This window comes from Maniola hyperantus, chromosome 8, assembly GCF_902806685.2.
Source record: "Maniola hyperantus chromosome 8, iAphHyp1.2, whole genome shotgun sequence".
NCBI lineage: Eukaryota > Metazoa > Arthropoda > Insecta > Lepidoptera > Nymphalidae > Maniola > Maniola hyperantus.
In genome coordinates this window covers 2,313,163-2,334,448 of record NC_048543.1, presented here as the reverse complement: position 1 = coordinate 2,334,448, position 21,286 = coordinate 2,313,163, and the positions used below count along the sequence as shown (strand labels likewise).

General features: G+C 37.9%; 2 protein-coding genes across 3 annotated transcripts; one reads left to right on the top strand and one right to left on the bottom strand.

Moving 5' to 3' along the window:
- Positions 1 to 21: 21 nt before the first annotated feature.
- LOC117984372 (uncharacterized protein CG5902) lies at positions 22 to 12,248 on the top strand. 2 transcript variants are annotated; one of them, XM_034971001.2, is made up of 4 exons: positions 22 to 390; positions 2,068 to 2,153; positions 8,021 to 8,251; positions 8,326 to 12,248. In XM_034971001.2, the coding sequence occupies exons 1-4, from the start codon at positions 197 to 199 to the stop codon at positions 8,478 to 8,480; spliced, it is 666 nt and encodes a 221-aa protein (XP_034826892.1). In that variant the 5' UTR covers positions 22 to 196; the 3' UTR covers positions 8,481 to 12,248. The 2 variants fall into 2 exon arrangements, with proteins under 2 accessions (XP_034826892.1, XP_034826893.1); XM_034971002.2 differs by having other exon boundaries at positions 249 to 390; positions 2,052 to 2,153.
- A 4,651-nt stretch (positions 12,249 to 16,899) lies between these two features.
- Positions 16,900 to 20,265, bottom strand: LOC117984373 (uncharacterized). The gene is made up of 4 exons (XM_034971003.2): positions 19,772 to 20,265; positions 19,087 to 19,258; positions 18,261 to 18,392; positions 16,900 to 17,843 (listed from the first exon to the last, which is right to left on the bottom strand). The coding sequence occupies exons 1-4, from the start codon at positions 19,882 to 19,884 to the stop codon at positions 17,613 to 17,615; spliced, it is 648 nt and encodes a 215-aa protein (XP_034826894.1). The 5' UTR covers positions 19,885 to 20,265; the 3' UTR covers positions 16,900 to 17,612.
- Between the last annotated feature and the right edge of the window lie 1,021 nt (positions 20,266 to 21,286).

Below are 21,286 nucleotides of genomic sequence, written 5' to 3'. Positions count from 1 at the left end.
TTTCTCTATGGTTCACAGCTGTCAAACATAAAAAGGTCAATCATCTGTGAAAAGCAGAAAAAACGGAAAAAACCACGAAAAGTAGCGTGTATGTGTGATAATTATTTCGTTTACTTTGTGTGATTGCTTTATATTTTTATTTCTTGTTATTACTCGTATCAGTCGTATCATAGCCTTAAATTTGGTACCAGCCATCATGTCTTCAGTATGTTGTGGAACTAAAAAACAAAAGCTAAACAATTCATACAGCAACCACGTCGAGCGACCTATAAATGGTTACCATGAGCCAGTGGCAATACCCGATATGTGCTACTTTTGTTTCGATGTATTGTATTGTCAGCTGCATAGTATGGACCCTCCACAGACGCCAGTTTTCACCAACGAAGCATAGTAAGTAGCACGATTGAAATATCACAACTCAATGGCCCAATTAGTGGGAAGTCATTACAACTTGCCTTTGATTCGTAAATGCTTCATGTTAAGAAATTGCTATGATCATAATTAACCATGCCCAAAAAGCGTAGGTTTCAACAAAGGACTTTCTTTGTTCCATTCATGTTGTACCTACCTAATCATAAAAGGGCATAGACAAGGAGTTTCCATTTATAATTATTTCATTAGCACATCATTTACTACACAAAGAGATAAATTCCTCAGATTTATAATTCTATATAGAGTACAGATGTCGAAACTGCTGTGCTATTTTTATCAGGCTTTGTTTAAATAAATTGCTTTAACTATTTATTACTTAGCTATACATACTACATATTCTATACTTACTATTATGTACCTAGGTTTTTCCTTGAAATATTTCCTTAAAGCAGTTACTATTATAAATAATAATACTTAGAGTATAATAAATCCTGTTTCTCAAACAGTGAAATCCAGTGTTAGAATAGTCTAACTAACCAAATTTAACTTGTGACCTTTGACATTTAGGCTGTCCTTTTAAGGGTAAAATGGTAAAAAGCTAGTCAAGTGTGAGTCAGACTCGCACACAAAGGGTTCATTACCATTGTACAAGAAGTAACACTTAAGATTTTTTTCCGTCGTACCACAAATTCAAAGTTTTCGGATTTTTTCTCTTTACTAGTGCTATAAGACATTACCTGCCAAATTTCTAAAATATCATTCTAGGTCAATGGGAAGTTCCCTATAGGTTTTGATCCAAATTTCTTAAAAATCATCAATCACCCTTGACAGGTCTTGACAGACAAAACAGACATACAGACAGACAAAAAGTGCTCCTATAAAGTTTCCTTTTGAGGGGCGGAACCCTTAAAACAAATTTGACCTGTAGTCTAGTACTTGTGCTATAAGACATTGCCTACCTGTCAAAAGAGATTGCCCATTTTCTTAGGAGCTTTGGGCCCCCCCTAATATAATTGTTATGTCATCATGGTTTTAATTTTATTGTAGACAAATAATTAATTAACTCTTTATATTCTGCAAACGATTTCTATTTATTCACCCTGGTTATAAATAAATCTTATTTTTTATATTGCTGATATTGAGGTTATATTTAATTACCACTTCTTCAAAATAAATGCATGTTTACGATCCTAACTGTAATTGTGGATATTTTCAATAATAGAGTGAAAAAAAGTCGTTATAAAGCATAATCGTAAAAAAATAACACATTAAAAAAAATTAATTTAACTTTTGACACGACGCCACAAAAGAGGGCCCGTTCACGGGCGATCTCTTTTTATGATTCTAGGTCAACAAGAAGTACAGTGCGACAAAACTATCTTGGCGCGTGGCGAAAATCGGAACTAACGTTGGCGTCAAGTGTCCCCTTTGTTCTTGTTTGAATATTCTAAGCCTTTGTCTCCAACAGTGCCACCCTGTCAATGTCATTCAAGTGCCAAGAGCGCCTTGTCGCACTGTACACCATAGGTTTGATTCCCTTGACAGACACGACAGACAGATAATAAAGTGATCATGTAAGGTTTGAGGTATGGAACCATAAAACACTCTTTTTAGTTTATTGTAGGTTAGATAGTGCAATATCAGTAATATGATGTTGATCTGAAGTGTTTATATTCTAGTCTCTGGTGTTTACAGTCCCCTTTTTGTGACATGGAAGATTGGCAAGGAGCATCGGCTCCGCGGATGTATTGGGACCTTTAATGCTATGCATTTGCATTCAGGTATGTAACAGAAAGGAATGTGTGTACAGTACAGTTGGTGTCACCCACAGAAATCAGAATAAGTGTTAGAGAAACGTGAGGTTACCGCCGTGCCGCGCAGCTAATACCATAGAGTAGTTTGTGAGTTACCACTAAAATCACGGGAATTTAGACAAACAGTTTGCTACATGTATGACCCTAATAAAAACCTTGGTAGCATGTTTTTAAAAAAATATCAGTTTTTGAAAATTCCTTGTTTGGCAATAACTCAAAATTACTTTTTGGAGTTAACCGCTTTAAAAAAAAAATGGCAAGATGGGCAGTGACCCATCATTGCGCGTTTTTGTAAAAGTAAACTTATCTGCATAGCATTCATCATCATCATGATCAACCCATCACCGGCTCACTACAGAGCACGGGTCTCCTCTCAGAGTGAGAAGGGTTTTTGGCCATAGTCTACCACGTTGGCCATGTGCGGATTGGTAGACTTCACACACCTTTGAGAACATTATGGAGAACTCTCAGGCAGGCACCGTTAAAGCAAATTATTTTTAATTAATTAAAACGCACATAACTCCGAAAAGTTAGAGGTGCATGCCCAGGATCGAACCCTCGACCTCCGATTAGAAGGCGGACGTCCTAACCACTAGGCTATCACAGCTTATATAGCTGCATAGCATTAGTTTCATTTAATTGTTGCTTTGTATGCTAGAAATGAGTTCTTTTGAATTATTTTTCGAAATCGGCGTAACACCGGCCTCTATATTAAAATTGGCAGATGCTATTTCTAATGCCTTATTCAGAGTTCTGTGGTGTCACGTAAAAAGACCTCTGACTTTGAAACTACACAGTGGTTGATTTATCGATCTATTTGGTGGTGGACGGTGGTCTATGCTGTCAGAAAAACCGATAAGCGAATCAACTAGGGCGACTGACGAACCAATGCGCATTGGTTCGTCAGTCGACCTAGTTGATTTCGAGGCCACTGTGTTCTTCGAGGCCGAGGTCTTTTTACGTGACATCAACTGTATTACCCTATTTAAATGGTAATTGGCACAGTTATGCTCCTCTCCTCTATCTTGAACACTCTGAAATTCGTGCAAGTACAATAAACAAAAACGCATTCGTCTATCAATGAATACGCGAAATTACTCCCGTTCCCCAAATCCCGATGTCTGAGATACGAAAGAAAGAAAGAAAGAAGAAAGAAAACTAGTTTATTCATCTTATGCCTAAGGTACAAACAAACTTAAAATTAATGGTTAGTAGGTAGTAGTTAGTAGATAATAAGAAGTATTTAATAATTAATTTAATCTAAAATTAGTTCTTGCACCCACTTGGCACAAGATGAAATGGCCCCAGCTCAGCATTAATGCTGCAGGTTTTAAGAATAAAACCTGAGCGCTGGTATTCTGCTGGGACCAACAAGAGTGACGTGCACGAGCTTAACAGTCCTCACCAACATCTGTGATTGACAGGATGAGTTCGACTGAACGGAGCTAAAAAATAGTCATTGTGTGTATGGCGTGTATGAGTATTTGTAAGAGTATGGCGTGTAATTAAAAATCTTAAAACTTGCCGTTTTATATAAAGGTAAGTAATAGAAAGGCAAAGAAATAAATACAAATAAAAGCATAATTAACATGTATGATATGTATGGTATTGACATAAGTTATCTGCCGAGATAACTTATGTCAATACCACGATAGATGCATTTGACGATTCAAAACTACCTGTAAAAGTTTACTTGAATCAAAAAGTCTTTCTAGCACTATACCTGTTGAACGCTCACCATTTCAGAGCATTCAAGAAGTTTGGCGTCACTTTCCAGTATTAAAAAATATTACAGTACGCTACAAAAAATAATGTGCATCAACCTTTAGAAGGAAAGAGCGGATTTGTAAGCATTGTCTCTATCGTTGAGACCGACAAAACGTCGTATTGGTATGAGTGACAGAGACAACGCTCTACAAATCAGAAATGTCATTCTAAAGGCTGATGTACATTACTTTCTGCCGCGTACTGTAATGTAATACATATTTTGCAAGCAAAGTTAGCAGGTGTCTAATGTACCTGTTTAGCACTTGAACAGGGTAATGTAACCTGTTTAATATGACCTGCCTTTAATGTTACATAGTTTGCTTTTTAACTATAGGTACAAGACTTCTTATTTAAAGGAATGATTCCGAACCGAATGCCGAATTGTCGCGGCAGCAATGTAGCGGAACATTGCTTCCTAGCTCGGAATGTAATGTCATATAAGCTTATAGAGATTGTATGGGGACCAGTAGTGACAGGACTGTGACAGCTGGTGACAGCACTGTTGCGGCAGCGCTGCTGCGTGCAGCGTGGTTCGGAATCATACCTTTACTCTGAAACAAAGATCGCGCGACTGCAGTGCTGCACTACCTAAGCGTCAGCACACACTTAGCAGCATTGCTCAGCAAAGTGTCATTGATAAATTGCTAATCAGTACCCTTACTATAAATGCCAAAGTGTGTTTGTTTGTTGGTTTATTGGTTTGTCCTTCAATCACGTTGCAACGGTACAACGGATTGACGTGATTTTTTGTATGGGTATAGATAAAAACCTAGAGAGTGACATAGATTACTTTTTATCCCGCGAAATTAAAGAGTTCCCGCGGGATTTAAAAAAAAACTTAATTCCACGCGGACGAAGTCGCGGGCATCAGCTAGTCTAAATATATAAAAGGAAAAGGTGACTGACTGACTGATCTATCAACGCACAGCTCAAACTACTGGACGGATCGGACTGAAATTTGGCATGCAGATAGCTATTATGAGGTAGGCATCCGCTAAGAAAGGATTTTTGAAAATTCAGCCCGATGCGTCCAGTAGTTTGATATATATATTTAGAAGATTCTACATTGGGGCCGATTCTCTTGTACACAATCTCTAAACTAAACTAAATTAACGGGTCTAAATCTAGTGCTATCGTTTTCCGCAAGCAACATTATGAAAGGGATAGCAATAGATTTAGACGTGTCATTTTAGTTTAGTTTAGAGATTGTGTACAAGAGAATCGGCTCCAACATCAATTTATCGACGAAAACTTGCTAAGATCATGGTTTTTTAGAAGAGCGTTATAACTGCCGTTGCGCAAGGTTTATTCCAGCTTGGTCTGTTCTTGGCCCGCTGTCGCCTGAGCGGATGCTTCATGTCGGCGGCTGAAGCGGCTGATTTTAAGCAACTTACATAGGGCCCTTTCACACGTTTCACACGTGTGAAAGGGCCACGTTCAAGTCTTACATACAAGTCTTTGAGCCAGGGTAACTTTGAAACTTTACATCAATTACAGTGGTTGGTCGCTTCAACATTCGATTAATGCTAATTTTTCACTTTCATATAAAAATTGTAGGGGCTGTAAGCAGTTAACTTGATCACAAAAGCAATTATTAAAGGCCATCTGAGCTCAAAAATCTCGAATCGTGCAAATTACTTCAAATCTCAATTGAAATAATTATAATACAAATCAAAAGTAGTCTTGATAGCAGAGATAGTAATGATTAATAATTGTTTTCTATAAGTATACCACAATAATCCAATACCACATTGTCAGGATTGTTTAAGGTAGGCAGTGCATTTATGTCTTAATGGAGTGCACACCACTGCAAGTAGGTATGGTTTACATTATTATCATTGTGAAATTTTGATTGATCACTGCGTCTCGTTGCAGCCAGCACAGCTACATATGTGGATATACTCGTTGAGTTCAATATGCTACGTAAAATTTATGAAATCCGCTGCTATTTGCTGCCAATGTGAATCGACCCTTAGGCCTGGAACCGTTACGACCGTTGTGAGCCGTTTGATCCGGAAAATCAAAGAGTTCTCACGGGATTAGTACGGTATAATAACACGGGACGGGATAGTACGGTATAATAACATTGTAAATTGAAAAATTAAAAAGAGCAACCGCCGAGTTTCTTGCTGGTTCTTCTCGGTAGGAACAGCATTCCGAACCAGTGGTGAATTAAAACTACCTGACTATTCATAAGCACTTGTAAAAAGTTTACATGAATGAAAAACATATTCTTCTAAAGATTCTAAAGACCTAAATCCACGCGGACGAAGTCGCGGGCATCAGCCAGTGAAAAAGTGCGAGTCAGACCCGCGCACCAAGGGTTCCGTACTCGGATATTTGTTCGACATTGCACGATAAATCAAAAATTATGCATAAGTAAACATAAATAAAAATCTGTTTTAGAATGTACAGCTAAAGTCTTTTATCATATGATAACCCACTTAGTACAGTATTCTTACTTTGAAAATTGAAAATACTAATTATTTGTTCATGAGCAAAATTTTTTTTTTTGTGATGTAACCATAAATGTATGGTCTTATTGGATATTTTCCTTTACTTGTGCTATGAGACCTACCTAGCTGCCAAATTTTATGATTTTAGGTCAACAGGAAGTACCCTATAGGTTTTCTTCACAGACACGATAGACAGACATTCAACAAAGTGATCCTATAAAAGTTCCTCTTTTCCTTTTGAGGTACGGAACCCTAAAAATGGCGTCAAAAGTGTGACGTAACATCGCAAGAATACGCAAGTTCTTACGATACTTCGTGCGAGCTCGTATCCTAGATGCGACGTCGTACCGCAGTGTTGTGTTCTCACCTTGAGTGTAGACCTTGAGTCTAGCATTGAAGTAGGAATTCTGCAAGCATAGTAGCTGTTGCAGATTTTCTTTCCTTTTCTCACTGTTGCTAAGAGCTCATTTCCTGAAACCGTGGCTTTTGACTGGCACAACGCCAACCAAGTTGTTGATGCACCTATACTCTATAGGTATTTATTATTTCCACCCATTAGCGCTTTAATGCAGAATATCAAAGAATATGGCTCTAAAAATAATACCTTTTTGGGTTGGAGTATTTCATTTGATGTTATTGTTCTGCATTTTCATCTTTTAATTTAAAGTTTCAGCTAGCTTTTCACGGCCCAACAGTTTAACCGATTTTGATGAAATTTGGTACAGACGTGTTAGCGTACATCCCGGGGAAGAACATAGGTATAACTTTTTATCTCGGAAATCAAAGAATTCCCACAGGATTTTTAAATAACCTAAATCCACGCGAATGAAGTCGCGGGCATCAGCTAGTTTTTGATAATAGCTACGTCATCGCATCGCGGTTTTAAGTTCCAGTCCAGCCATTATAGGTTGTTGTCGTCGCCAACCAATAGACGTTCATAGCTGGACATATATGGACTAGTCTCTTGTAGAAACTTCCATACGGTCTTACGTCACCTCGATCCAGCACCTCTCTTCGACTCATCTGGTTGTCTTTCCACTAAGTGAGGTCTACCAACACTACGTTTTGAGATGCGAAGTCGCCATTCCAGCACCTTCACACTGCAACGCCTATATTGGTACTTTGAACTATGTGCCCTACTCATTGCTATTTCAGCTTCTTTGGGCTATGCCACTTATTTTGGTTTTACGGGTCTGTTCATTTTTGATTTGATCACATAAAGAGATTCTGAGCATAGCTTTCTCTATCGCCCGTTGACAGACTCTCGGGTTTTCTTATGTGTATTTAATACACACTGGACAAATTTTGTCCTGCCATTAATGCGCTGAATTGGGTATTTGACTACATCAAAAATAAATTATTTCTCAGTGATTATTAAATAGAGGGTCTTCCAAAATACGTAAAATCCACGTCCTTTGTTGGTTTTAAGTGTAATAACCATTTTAAATTATCGATTAAACTACAAAAAGCACGTCAAATGATTGTGACGTCACACACCGGTATTTCATAGAATCTCGCATACTAAGCGCGCGTTTTGACGTTTGATAAAAAGTTACTCATTTGACTAGTTGTCAAATACCGTATTAAGGCTGTCTCACATGTTGATTGCAGGCTTGCGAGAGTACGCAATTACTAGCGCGCTAAAGGATTCGCGCTTCACGCCGATCACGCGCGACGAGGTGCCGCGGCTGTCGGTGTCCGTGTCCATCCTGCAGCACTTCGAGGAAGCGGAGCACTACCTGGACTGGAAGCTGGGCAAGCACGGCATCCGCATCGAGTTCCTCAGCGAGCGCGGCTCCAAGCGCACTGCAACCTACTTACCTCAAGTCGCTACTGAGCAAGGTACTGTACTGGCGTTATCACGAGCACACTTTAGCACCAATAACTGTTAAGTAAAACTTGGCTCACATTTCCAGGTTGGGACCAAATACAAACAATCGACTCCCTCCTCCGAAAGGGGGGTTACAAGGCGGCCATCACCACAGATCTCAGAAGGAGCATCAAACTCACTAGATACCAATCGGAAGAGGTGTCCGCGTCTTACAACGACTACATAAACCAGCGCTGCTAGCAAATGGCCCCCTTTTACGGGCACCCGTACACTACCGAGCGAATATATCGGACGAACGCGAGTGACTATTGTGTTAACAATGTAGTTTATAAGTATACTACATCTAGTGTGCCGTACGACGCGTGGCGATCCGCGCACACGAGTACAACGGGTCAGAATTATGCTCAAAGTGCCCCCGCCCTTAACAGATCATGCTTCATCGATATGGCGTAAGGGTAATGTATCACTGCCAACGACATTCCTCAGGGCGTTCAACGGTGCCATCTTTGAAACTACACGGTACACAGACATTTTGTTGCGATGGTTTTGCTTTTATGGGCTCGAGTCAAAAAAGTGCGAAACCAGACTTTGGCTCCTAACATCAGTAACTTGCTCAGGAATAGCCTGTAATTGTCGAAAAGATTTACGGGCACTATACTCTCGTGAAATCTTCAACCCATATAGGGAGTATAGGGACCTCGAAGTAACCATGCGAATGCTTTTCAATTCCAGTATGCGAGAGATAAGTTGACAACCCCTTTATCATCATGTTGGCTAAACTACTTTTTAAGAAATGAAATACTTTTTGCAGAATGACTGTCAACACCACAGTTATTTAATAGTTTATATCTCCCGAAAGTAAGGGTGTAATTATGGGTACACCCCTATGGTTTGAAACCCGCGTAATGAATAAATACTCTCCGTTCTCTAATATTGCGCATTAAGGAGGGTACTCTGACATTTTATTGTTTTTTTAACTGACTTTGCGGCTCTGGGTTCTAACCCTTTTAAGCCTAACATTTTGTTGCTTTTAAAAGGTCTTTTAAATAGGTTTAAAATCCTGTATCGTGTCATCATACCATTATAATAACACCATACCGTCCCATATAAAGACCTTTTGGTCCAGGAAAAATTACTCTATGGCAAGATGATTTTGCTTTTAGGGATTGAAAGAAGCGCTTAAGATTCTAAAGGTGGATGCATACCTTCGCACATGCACGAACCGCGCACACAACGCGCATCGAACGCCTATGGACGCGTCACTGTCTCTATGTGCACGTGCATGTCGCGAACGCGTATATCATGTTTGTACTCACTCCCAAAAACTCACGAAGTAACTTGTGATAAACCACTCGTGACCAACCACATTATGTTCTTATGGTTGTGCACGTTTTGTGAATAGTGCGCAGGTGTGGATACGCCTTAATGCCTCATATAATAATCTTTTTATTATAATGATACGTTAAGATAGAGTAGAAGATTTGAATAAAAATGTTTAGCAATAAAAAGTACCAGGAATATAGGACATGAAATGTCGAAAATCGTTTCACTATGCTTTAGAATAACTTAGCTAAGGCTTTAAACGGATTCTGAAGGTTTCTTTTTTCTATGGCAGATATTAGAAGTTTAGTGCAAAATAGTTATCACACGAGTCACGACTGCCCAAAAAAGGAGTGTAATGTTTTCAGTGTATATGGATGTGAGTTTGTTTCATCCACCATAACTTCTAAATGCCTGAACAGATTTGTATGTATGGGGTAAGTTCGAAGTATGGTTATAAATTTTTGAAATGAAAATTCAATATGGCAGCTGTGTAGTGCCATTTTCAAATGTGATTTTTAAATTTTTTTGTTCGTTTTTGGTAGGACAGTCGTGTTCTTTTTTAAATTACGACTTGTTTGATCTTTTATGACTCAATAAAATGAATAAATTTTATGAATATGATTTTTCAAATGAGGCCTTAAAGCAAACCAGTTGCATGGTGACAAAATGTTCTTACGTACCTACCGCTTAAGCTGGGAACAAATTATCTAGCATCTTTGGAGAATTAAAGGTTGTACAATTAATTGTCAAATACATACACACACAGAGCGAAACCAATGAGTCTGTAATATGTCGATGTACCTTGTAACTTGTGCTGTCCTTGTGATGTCTAGGTCTAGATTGAAAGGATCTAGACCGTCTCTAGATCCTTTCTCTATAGGAATCTAGAAAGGATCTAGAGAATTTTGAATGTCTCTCATGAAAGGAATTCAAGAACCAAATTATAACGTTGTTTTCTCCACTGAATTGACATTGGCGGAATTATTGTGGACTACAAAACCGCAGTACAAAGAGCCATAGAGAAGATTTATTGTTAATTCCAGCCTTTGTTGGACAGTTTTATTTAAATTTATATCCAACAAGATGTAGAGTCCTTAATTTTTGAGCAAGAACCTTGGGAAAGGACGATTTACCGTACTTAATCGTACTTTTGACATGACAGTTGCAACTTGCAATACATAGAGTAAACATGACGAGTCTTCACAAAATTAATGCATTAATGTTAATCTCATAAGAAACTAGTTCATGTAACTCGTAAATCGCGTCTATGATGGGATGCCTTAGGACTTAGATGATAGTATGATAATATCCCGCCTGGTGAACGTTGTTCCTTCGATTGTTGCGACACTACAACACGGTTATAACGCTTAAAATTTAACTCCTCACGCGCCATTTTATCTTTATGTGTCAAATTTCATGTCAAAAGTACGATTTTAGTCCTTATTTCAAAGGTGAGCAGTACTACATGACAGTTGAGTGTTGACCCATAGAATTAAAATAGCGCGTGAGGGGTCATTTTGTACGGATATGTGTTTGAAGCTTCATATAATTTGTTCCTGGCTTTATATTATCTTCCTTTGTATCCGTACGTCTGCCGTAATCCTTCGATACTCGAATTAACGAAAAATAAATGTAACTCGTGTGGATATTTTTAGTAATCCTAGATGAATACGTGAATATAGACTTTAGTAAGTTCTACACAGAGTTCAAAATTATTTGTGGCTTGATACAAGTTTCTATAGAGTATAAAATCTATTCTATATTGTTCTTTCACGTTTAAATAGCCCTGTTTGTGATTATTAAACATCAGACTCACGTTTTTAATTATTTAACTCGCTAGATGTATAGAATTTTAAATTGTGTTTGTATCGTAATCCCATCGGGTGTTCACTTAGATCGTAATTTTGACTATTTACCATAAATATTGTTACGTAAGGTTTATTTTCATTTGTATTTTTAAAGTGATGAGGGCACGAAATTAGTCGAGTTGTTGATTTGACATAGCATTAACAAAGCTTCGGTCAAACTGGGGCGAATCCCGCGCGGGATGATGGAAGCGATTCGTTCGCGATTTAAATGGGGAAGTTTCCAGGCAACGTTCGATAAAATTTTCATAGATGGCGCTGAATACTATCTATCACCACTAAAGATGAAAAATAATACCTATATCCATATGATCTATGCTTTAAATCTTAAAATATAAATCCGATGCGAAATTAATTAATGACTTCTATTATAGTTCACAGATTTTGTGTGGAAGAAACGTAAGGAAACTTGCAGTGCACGCTAGCTCTTACTCTATGTCATTGATTGACACGACCTAAACATTAAAGCGTTGATCATAAAGATATAGGTAGGTATTATTATTCCTCTTTCGTGGCGCCCTATGCGAAATATTCGAGAGACATCTATGAAAATTTTATTGCCTGAAAACTTCTTCATTGTCACGGCTTGCCTATACACATTCGCCTTTCACACTGATTCGTATCCCACACAGAATTTTCGTCAGTTTGACACTAAACTTAATTTTAACGTATAACCTTAAAGATGTTTTTAAACAGAAGTGTATGGAGAGTCTGTCAGCTGCGGAAACATAAATTAAAACTATTTTTTTTTAAATGAATATCTCAACGCTTTTTCATGCGTTTATATACGCTGTTATACGCGATGATCAATAGTTCAGTGTGAAAACATCTTTGGATAAACGATATTGTCGTGCACTCGAGAGTCACAATTTTATTGTAACAATAATAAATAATAATTATTATAAATCAGGAGGAAAAAATTGGCCGAATTATTGGATTAATGAGAAATGAATGGTTTATTGTTCACAAAATGTCTGTGATTGCGTATCCATTATTTTCAGGAACTTGTTCGGACGGCCGCTTTTTTTTACCAAACATTTAAAATTTTAACAAATTGGCGCGGGTAGTTTCATAGATTCATTCGCGATTCTAGTTCAAATCCCACATCCTGCGCCAGTATCGCATCAGTTTGACCAAAGCTTGAAGCAAACTGTTTGGCGTCGGCGTTAGGACTATGGTACTAATTCTGTTGTACATCTCTAAACTGAATAGAGAGGTTAAATAACAGTGTTGACCTTAATTAATTAATGAATTAATAATATTATTTAGTGTAGTTTAGAGATTTGCATAAGTATTGTGTCCCCGTTTGAACATCTAAGCGCGGTGTGCTACAAGTTCACGAATGTAGTAGACACTCGAGTTATTACATAATTTTACGTAGGGAATTCAATTGAATGGTGATGTGCTTCTAACAATATGTGAATAGATTATAAAAAAATATGTGAAATTATTGTTAAGTTTATTTTTAAGGTGCGTATTCGCTAAGACGAAATGCAGTCAAACTTGCTTGGTCTACTCTCTGAGTCACTGCTTGGTCGCGATCTGTCATGTTGACAAACAATCGCGACTGTTCTTGTCGCTTCCATCACCAATGGTGCTCTTAAATCGTCTAATAGAAAATGTTCTTACATAAAAAAAACTTGAAAAGCACACATCTAACGACTGGATCAGGCGTAACGGATACATTATGATAAATATACGAAACGATAAACTTCCGTTAACTTGGTATTGATGTCCTAGTGGGTGCGTACCTTAACTTAAATACTGATTAGGATGGGTTGGATTTGAGGTGATTGCTCACATAAGCTTGATATAGAGCATTTAGGGCGGAAACATACTGTTAACTCCCGACGCGTTGGTACTGTGATTCTGGTCATAGAAAAAATAAATATTACGATTGTATATAACATGCGATGCATTTTATTGGGACGCGTCGCGAGTTAAATATATATTTCCGCCTTCACTTCTTAAAATTCGACCTTACAAATTGAGGTGAATCCCACGGGATTTCGGATGCGTGGATTGCTTGTATGCAGGATTTGCGCTATCCCGCATCCCCGCGGGATTCGCCTCGGTTTGACCAGAGCTTTATGTTACATCTTTAACGTTATGACAAATATTATTATAAATGAATTGGGTTTTAATTTCAATAAGATAAAATAATTGCATGCACCCTATTGGTCGTTTCGATTGCGAATTTTTTTAATCGATTTTAAAATAGTCTCGTTGTAATGATTTAAATCTGTATTTTATATCGATTGTGGGGATTATCAAAGTAATATTTTATTACCTAATTCCTTCTATGTCTTAAATTATGTAATTTTGATGATTATGTTGAAATATATTGTATTAGCTATTAGAACTGAACTTCATTAATAGTTTTATTAAAGCTAGCAGTTAGATATATATCTGAACCTCTAGTACCGAGATTTAATAGATTAATGTTCAAAAACGAAATTATATATCAAAACTAGCGAAAACTGTGAAATATAAATCTGTAGTGCATAAACGACTTTAAAAACAAGGACCTTAAGGTTCATTTTTCTCAAACATTATAATATCTGAACAAAAGTTGAATAAAAAAATATCAAAAAGCTCTCGGCACGTTATTGTTATTATCAAAACTAACAACTTTTGTCCTACGACGTTTCAAAATTCCATATTAATTTATTTCATATCAAAAATGGAATAAATTCTGTAACATTGTGAATCGAAATATAAGTCCCGCGAATTGCTATTGGATTGCGCTGGAACCATGTCTCATTAACATCGAAATGAGGTCATTTGACGTATATTTAAGTAAATATATACTATCAGCTCGAAACTTCAGTTTAGTGCTGACGTCACTAAAATGGCGGCCGAGTGCATTAGCAATTTGCGGGACAAATACACGAGACTCGAGAGCGAGACTGAGCCGAGACATGCGTGTGGTTCCCGCGGCGTTGTCGATGTTACAGGGAGAGCATCTATGTAAAATATTGAATACTAGCTGACGCCTGCGACTTCGTCCGCTTGGATTTAGGTTTTAAAAATCCCGGGGGAACTCTTTGATTTTCCGGGATAAAAAGTAGCCTATGTTACTCTCCAGGTCTTAAACTATACCCATGCAAAAATCACGTCTATCCGTTGCTCCGTTGCGACATGATTGAAGAACAAGCTAACACACTTTCGTTGTCGTTGCACGTCGCTGCCGTCAAAATCGGAGAAATTTGATACGGTCCACTGTCAAGTTTGTGTGAAATGTGCCTAATGAATGATGTTAAAATATATAAATTAAGGTCATGGTGATTTCTTTAGTTATTAGTTAGTGATATAGTATGGATATACTTTTTTACGTTTTACAATTTTAACATGGCAGATCCTCACGCACTTACATCCACTTAAAGTACTTAGATGGTATCAAGAAACACTTTTTTTTGTCAAAACCTTTTGTAAACGTGTTAGGGCGTTTGTGCACTGATCAGTAGGTATTCGGTTCGTATCCGCGATTCTTCGAAGTGACCGTCATACAAATTCGTACCTACATTGGATTCGTATTATTTTTACGAATCCGTAAAATCAGGGATGAGTGCACAAACGTCCTAAGTCTTATTTTATTTACACGTACCTATAGGTGACGCCGATTCGAGGCGCCCCACCGGGAATATAGATTGACACTTAGTGACAAATGGTTTTCCAGCAGGGCGATTGTCTAAAACCTGCATCAATAATTATTACAATCTCAATTGTTCTGACTGGCTGAATTTGTGCGATTCTTCTTGCAACAATGTATTGTGGCCAATAGTGAGCGAGCATTAACCAATCAGAGATGATTGCGATCGTGACATTGTAGCTGTCAAACAACCGCGGTAGGGCCACTGTTGACACTATGTTGACGGACATTTAGTTCCGAGAACGCTCACGTGACGGTCACTGCTACTATCAACGCCACAATGGCAAAAATCAAGGTGCTTCAAAAACAGGTCGACAATCGCAGGTCCAGCGAACATTGTATTAGTAGAGGTCAGTGCTGTTTACTGCCAATACGACGCTATAAGTCCCGCAAATTGCTATTGCGCTGGAACCATGTCTCATGTCAGTCATGTCTGTCATTTTGACTTCAGCCGAAATAAAAATATACCATCAGCACGAAACTTCAGTCTAGTGCTGACGCCACTAAAATGGCGGCCACGCCCATTAACAATTTGCGGGACATATACTCTTCATAATTTCAGAGCATTAAAAAAGATTAGCGTCACCTATACCTACCACAAATTACCTTGAACTTATGGGTAGAGTCAGGCGGAAAGATATGGGAGTTTACTACCGTATTGTTATCCCAAAAAATATTCTTACCATTATGTTTAATGGAAACCGCGGGGTGATTACGTATCTCGCGGCAGGCGTCAATCTCGCGATCATTGCTGTCAAACGTCACACGTAACAGCGGCTAGAGAGAGACAGCAATAGCCACAAAGCAAAATAATAAGAAGGAGAGAGACAGCAAATGAACTGTCGCATTGCTACTGCTGTCGCTACTGCAACATTTTACGTAGGTAATCACCCCGCGAGTCACAACTCTCAGAGATGATGCAGAGTTGTTAGTTGGAGAGGAAAGGGGAATATTAGTCATTTAACATGTCTAATATTCTTTCAAAAAAAAAATTCTACAGCACGATGTTGTCTGGACGTGCCAATTGTTGCCATTTGAAGCAGGTCGCATATTGCTTCAGTGTAAATAAATAAAAGTGTGTTTTGACAGAAAAAAAGTATTCCCAAAGTGTGCTAAGTTATATTAGGGTATTAACTATTGTTATAATTTGCAAAGTCAAAGAGAAAAATCAAAAAAAATTAAAACATGAAAAATATCAAAAAATAGATATGTTTAAAATAATAAGGTTTATTTGTTGTAAATAGTATGTAAGTGGCCGTCTTACTTTGTCGATATTTTTAATACAAATTGTTGTTATTACTATATCGATGCTTTTTTGTTAAAACGATCGAAAAATAATGTCTCTGACTTGATAATAAAATATCTGCCAAAAGTCATAAAACATGTGTTTCTTTTACATACATACCTACAGTACGCGGGCGAAAGTAATGTACATCGACCTTTAGAAGGAAATAGCAGATTTGTAGAGCGTTGTCGCTGTCGTTGAGACCGACAAAACGTCATATAGGTATGAGACAACGCTCTATAAAGCCGAAATGTCATTCTAAAGGTGATGTTCATTACTTTCTGCCGCGTACTGTACTTTAATAGCGGATGCCTGACCTCGCTAAGTCTACGGTCCAGGTGGGAGCGGGTGCGTCCTGCGGTGCGAGGAGCGTGCGCGATGCCATACATTACATGCCGCTCGGCATCCGCTCTCGACCCTAGTCGAAAACGGGTGCCGAGCGGGAAGACGCGCAAACGTGTCCTAAGGACACGTTCGCGCGTCTTCCTTACAATTTCTTGCAAATATTAAGAGTTTGTTCTACACGTTGGCCGCCCCGCAGGAGGCTGTCCTTCCCCAGGTCTTTAACTACTTACTTGAACGTAAGTAGTTATATTACTCTTTGCTACAGCGCATCCAAAATCACGTCGATCTGTTGCGACCTGATTAAAGGACAAACAAACCCCAGGATACATAAACTACTGCATATTATACAACGGAATTTTTAAAATGAAACCAATGTTATATAAATCAAGACTAGTATTTAATATAATCTATTTACAATCTATTTTAAGCGCTAAATATTTTTTTTACATATTATTTATATACCCTATCCGCGAAAATAAATTAGTATAGCGCTCTCTCTGTTACAAATGTTAGAGGAATCTTAGTAGGCGCTAACCATTTTGATACACCAACCAATCACAATCGAAACCATGTTTTCTTTTTGAGGGCGAGATCTATAGAGGGCACTCAGACTTTTTTAGACTTAGGACAGAGTAAAAACAAGACAAATGTATATGTCTAACATAAATCTGTCTCGTTTTAACTCCATCTTAAGGCTGAGCAAAGTCAAAGTGCGCTCTATAGATCTCAGTCTTAATTTCGAATGTTTTTGGAAAAAAATTTCGTATTGAATTTCGAATGTTTTTTGAAAATGGTTAACGCCCACTGAGATTTTTGGCTCTGTCATTTGTATGGGATTAACAGAGAGAGTGCTGTACTAACTTCTTTCCGTGGATAGAGTATAGTTGCTGATTGTGTGATAGTTACGATAGTCCACTTTCTAATTTCCTTTCGATTTCAGCTAATTTATGTCTTAAAGTAATATTATTTCTCATTTCTAAGTATGTGACCACGGCCGAGGCGGCCAACTGCAGCGTTGCGATGTACGCTAGAGTACCGGTCAACGACTTTGTGTGGACGCGAAGGAACTTAAACATTACTTTCGCGCCTTCGGTTAAATGGGGCACCCTGTATGTGGAGTATCTGTTGGCGAACTGGAACAAATAGTCAAAGTCAAATAAATTGGCAATATCTACATATATAAAAGGAAAAGGACTGACTCACTGACTGATCTATCAACGCACAGCTCAAACTACTGGACGGATCGGGCTGAAATTCAGCATGCAGATAGCTATTATAACGTAGGCATCCGGTAAGAAAGGATCAACCCCTTTTGAGGTACATTTGAAGCCTGTCAGTGACGTGGAAGCCTCGATGTTTTGTAATAACTTATTAGAAGTTCTCTAACTGTTGTGAACTGTAGTATCGAGTAGTAGCCGAGTTTCTTGCTGGTTCTTCTCGGTAGGAATGGCATTCCGAACCAGTGGTAAATTAAAACTACCTGACGATTCAAAAGCACTTGTAAAAAGTTTATTTGAATAAAACATATTCTATTCTATCAAGTCACTTACCATTAAAGCTGAAGTCGGCGCCAATAGCATCGGGTATGCAATGCCAAAGCCTAATTGCACAACTCCTGATCTGATTTCATGACATATTGGACATGCACTATTTTTCATGAGCAGTATGTTTGTTGTGACTAGCTGAAAACAGTTAAACATAATTAAGATAGTTATTTCTTACTCCCATCCACCACACAACCGCATACACGCACGCATCAAGCACGCATGCACTACACATACATCAAACACGCACCACACAGGCTCCACACACGCACCACACAGGCTCCACAGACGCACCACACGCTCCAACAACCGCTCCACACACGCGCTACAAACTTTCCACACACACCACTCACGCGCCATACACGCTCCCACACGCATCTCTCACGCTCCACACTCGCGCTACACACTTTCACACACGACCATACACGCTCCAATCACGCACCACACACAATTTCCAAACCCATCTCTCACTCTCCACACTCGCGCTATACAGTTTAACACGCGCTCCACACACGCACCATACACACTCCACACACATACCTAACGCACCACACACACTTCACTCACGCGCCATATACGCATCATACACACTCCACTCACGCGCCACACATGCACCATACACACTCCACTCACACACCATACACACTCCACTCACGCGCCTCACACGCTCTACACAGATTATTGATTTTTTGCATTTGGAAAGTGGAATGATAGTATTGACAAAGCATGAAAATAAAACAGCCAATATGGCTCAAAATTGGCTCTTTAGGCAACAACTGAGCTAATCTCTTGGCAGTATCTTGCTACTCTAAGTTTGTAGTTTGGGCCTTACCTGTTTGTGAAACAATAAGGTGAGAAGGCCTGGCATAACAACAATCGGTATAGTTGAGGACAAATAGCCATAGTTTCCCAACTTGAACCTCCATCTATAGTGTTTGTTGATGAGTAGACCACTCAGGGAGCTCACCGCACCTAATGCCACTGCACCATAGCGTAATGACCATCTGAAATTTTATTATCATGTATGAAGTGAAGCTTCCATAAGGTCTATTGAAGTGAATAAAAAATACGCACGACATACTGCAATTGAATTATAACGTTATTAATGTGAAACTGCCAGAAGACTTCAATAGACATAAATAAACAGGCACATCTAACACATCAAAAGACTTATTTTACTCAAACACCTAACTTGTTTCTTACATTTTAGTTTATTTTATTTATGCCTAGTCAAGTTAGATTTTTTTTTTTCTACTTTTCCATAGTCGGGTTACAGTTTTTATTCTCAATAAGTTATTTGAATTAATATACACTTTAATAATATGTTTTCAAGTAAAATTCTTCATTTTTATGTACGAGTGCCTTTGGTAATTACCTAATAAAGCATTGTGGACTAGACACATATTTAAAAAAATATAATAAAGATTTATAGGTTATGATTTAATTATAAGCTTTTTGCAAAATCTGACAGAGTAACAATCTAGTTTAATATTTCGGAAGAATAAAAAGGATATTACATGTCTGATAAAGGTTCCCAGTCGGCGATGATGTTCCAAATATAGCCCGCAGCTTCCATTTCATCCAAAATCACCGCATCTTTGGGGATTTCTGAGGATTTCCTAAGAGCCATCACAAAAACTGCTGTGCTATGCTGAAAGCGAATGAATTCAAAACTTTCCAAGAACTGTTCCGAAGTTATTCATGTGGAAATAATCAACTTTTTCAGTTAAAATTCAGAAATCTATTTTGGTGTATTTTGATTTTTCTAAACACAGAAAGTCCTTGCTTTGTTTTTGTTGTTTTTTTGACAATACAGCTCAATACAGCTGACTACCACAAACCATCCTTACCATACCATAGAATAGACCATCATAAATAAAACCATTCTTATTCCGTTATGGGTAACTATCGACATAGGAAGAAGTAGTACTTAGACATTCTTTGTGGGTAACATTGTTGATAGTCAAATATTGTAAATGATTTTAAACTCAAACTCAAATTATTTGTTGTTGTTTCTTGCTTAGTGGCGTTTGGTAGTGCCACGTAGTGATTATATACTCTTTGGTAGTGCCACCATGGCACAATAATTTACTTCGCCAACATAGAGTTATTTCGCCAATCGCGTAGATTGAAGAAATCACGAAGGAGTACCGTAAAACGGGGTGAATAGGTACGAAATCTAACTTCGCATTGAAATTTACGGATGTTTTGGTACAAATTATGATGCTTTAACTGTTTGTAAGCATCTCCGGTTGTAAGAATTCTAAGGAAACATCCAAAAAATATAAAATAATGATAAATTACTGGTATATTTTAATCAAAATATATGCTGTCCCTATTTATACTTGATCCGGGGTGTAACGGAATGGCAAAGGGGTGAATAGGGAAAAAAGGTTAGGGTTGTCAAACACAAGTTAGCTCTATCCTCTAATATTACAAAACTAGCTTATGCTCGCGACTTCGTCCGACACAAATTTCAAACCCCTATTTCAACCCCTTAGGGGTTGAGTTTTCAAAAATCCTTTCTTAGCGGATGCCTATGTCTTAATAGTTATCTTCATACCAAATGTTATTATACATGGCATAGTAGGTATCAAATCTTTAAAAAAAAGCATCCGCCGAGTTTCTTGCTGGTTGCTGGCATTCCGAATCAGTGGTTTGACGATTCAAAAATAAATAAATAAAAATATTTTTTATTTAATTAAACTGTTACAAGTAGGTAGTGTAGTTACCTATACTTGTAAAAGTTTAATTGAATAAAAAATATTTTTATTTATTTATTTATTTATCAATATTAAACAGTAAATTACTAGTCGACTACACAAGAAGGAAGAATTTTTTTGAACAATTTAATTAAATATTTAAAGTGACAGCCCTGTCCCTATATAAACCTTACTGTTCCTATTTAACCTTGATTCGTTCCAATTCAGTAAGTATAGCGTTCCTATCCACCCCTTTCCCGTACCTATAATCCCCATGGCAAAGCCAAAAACACTTGGTTTCCAATTTTTTCTTTTTTACAGAAAAATATG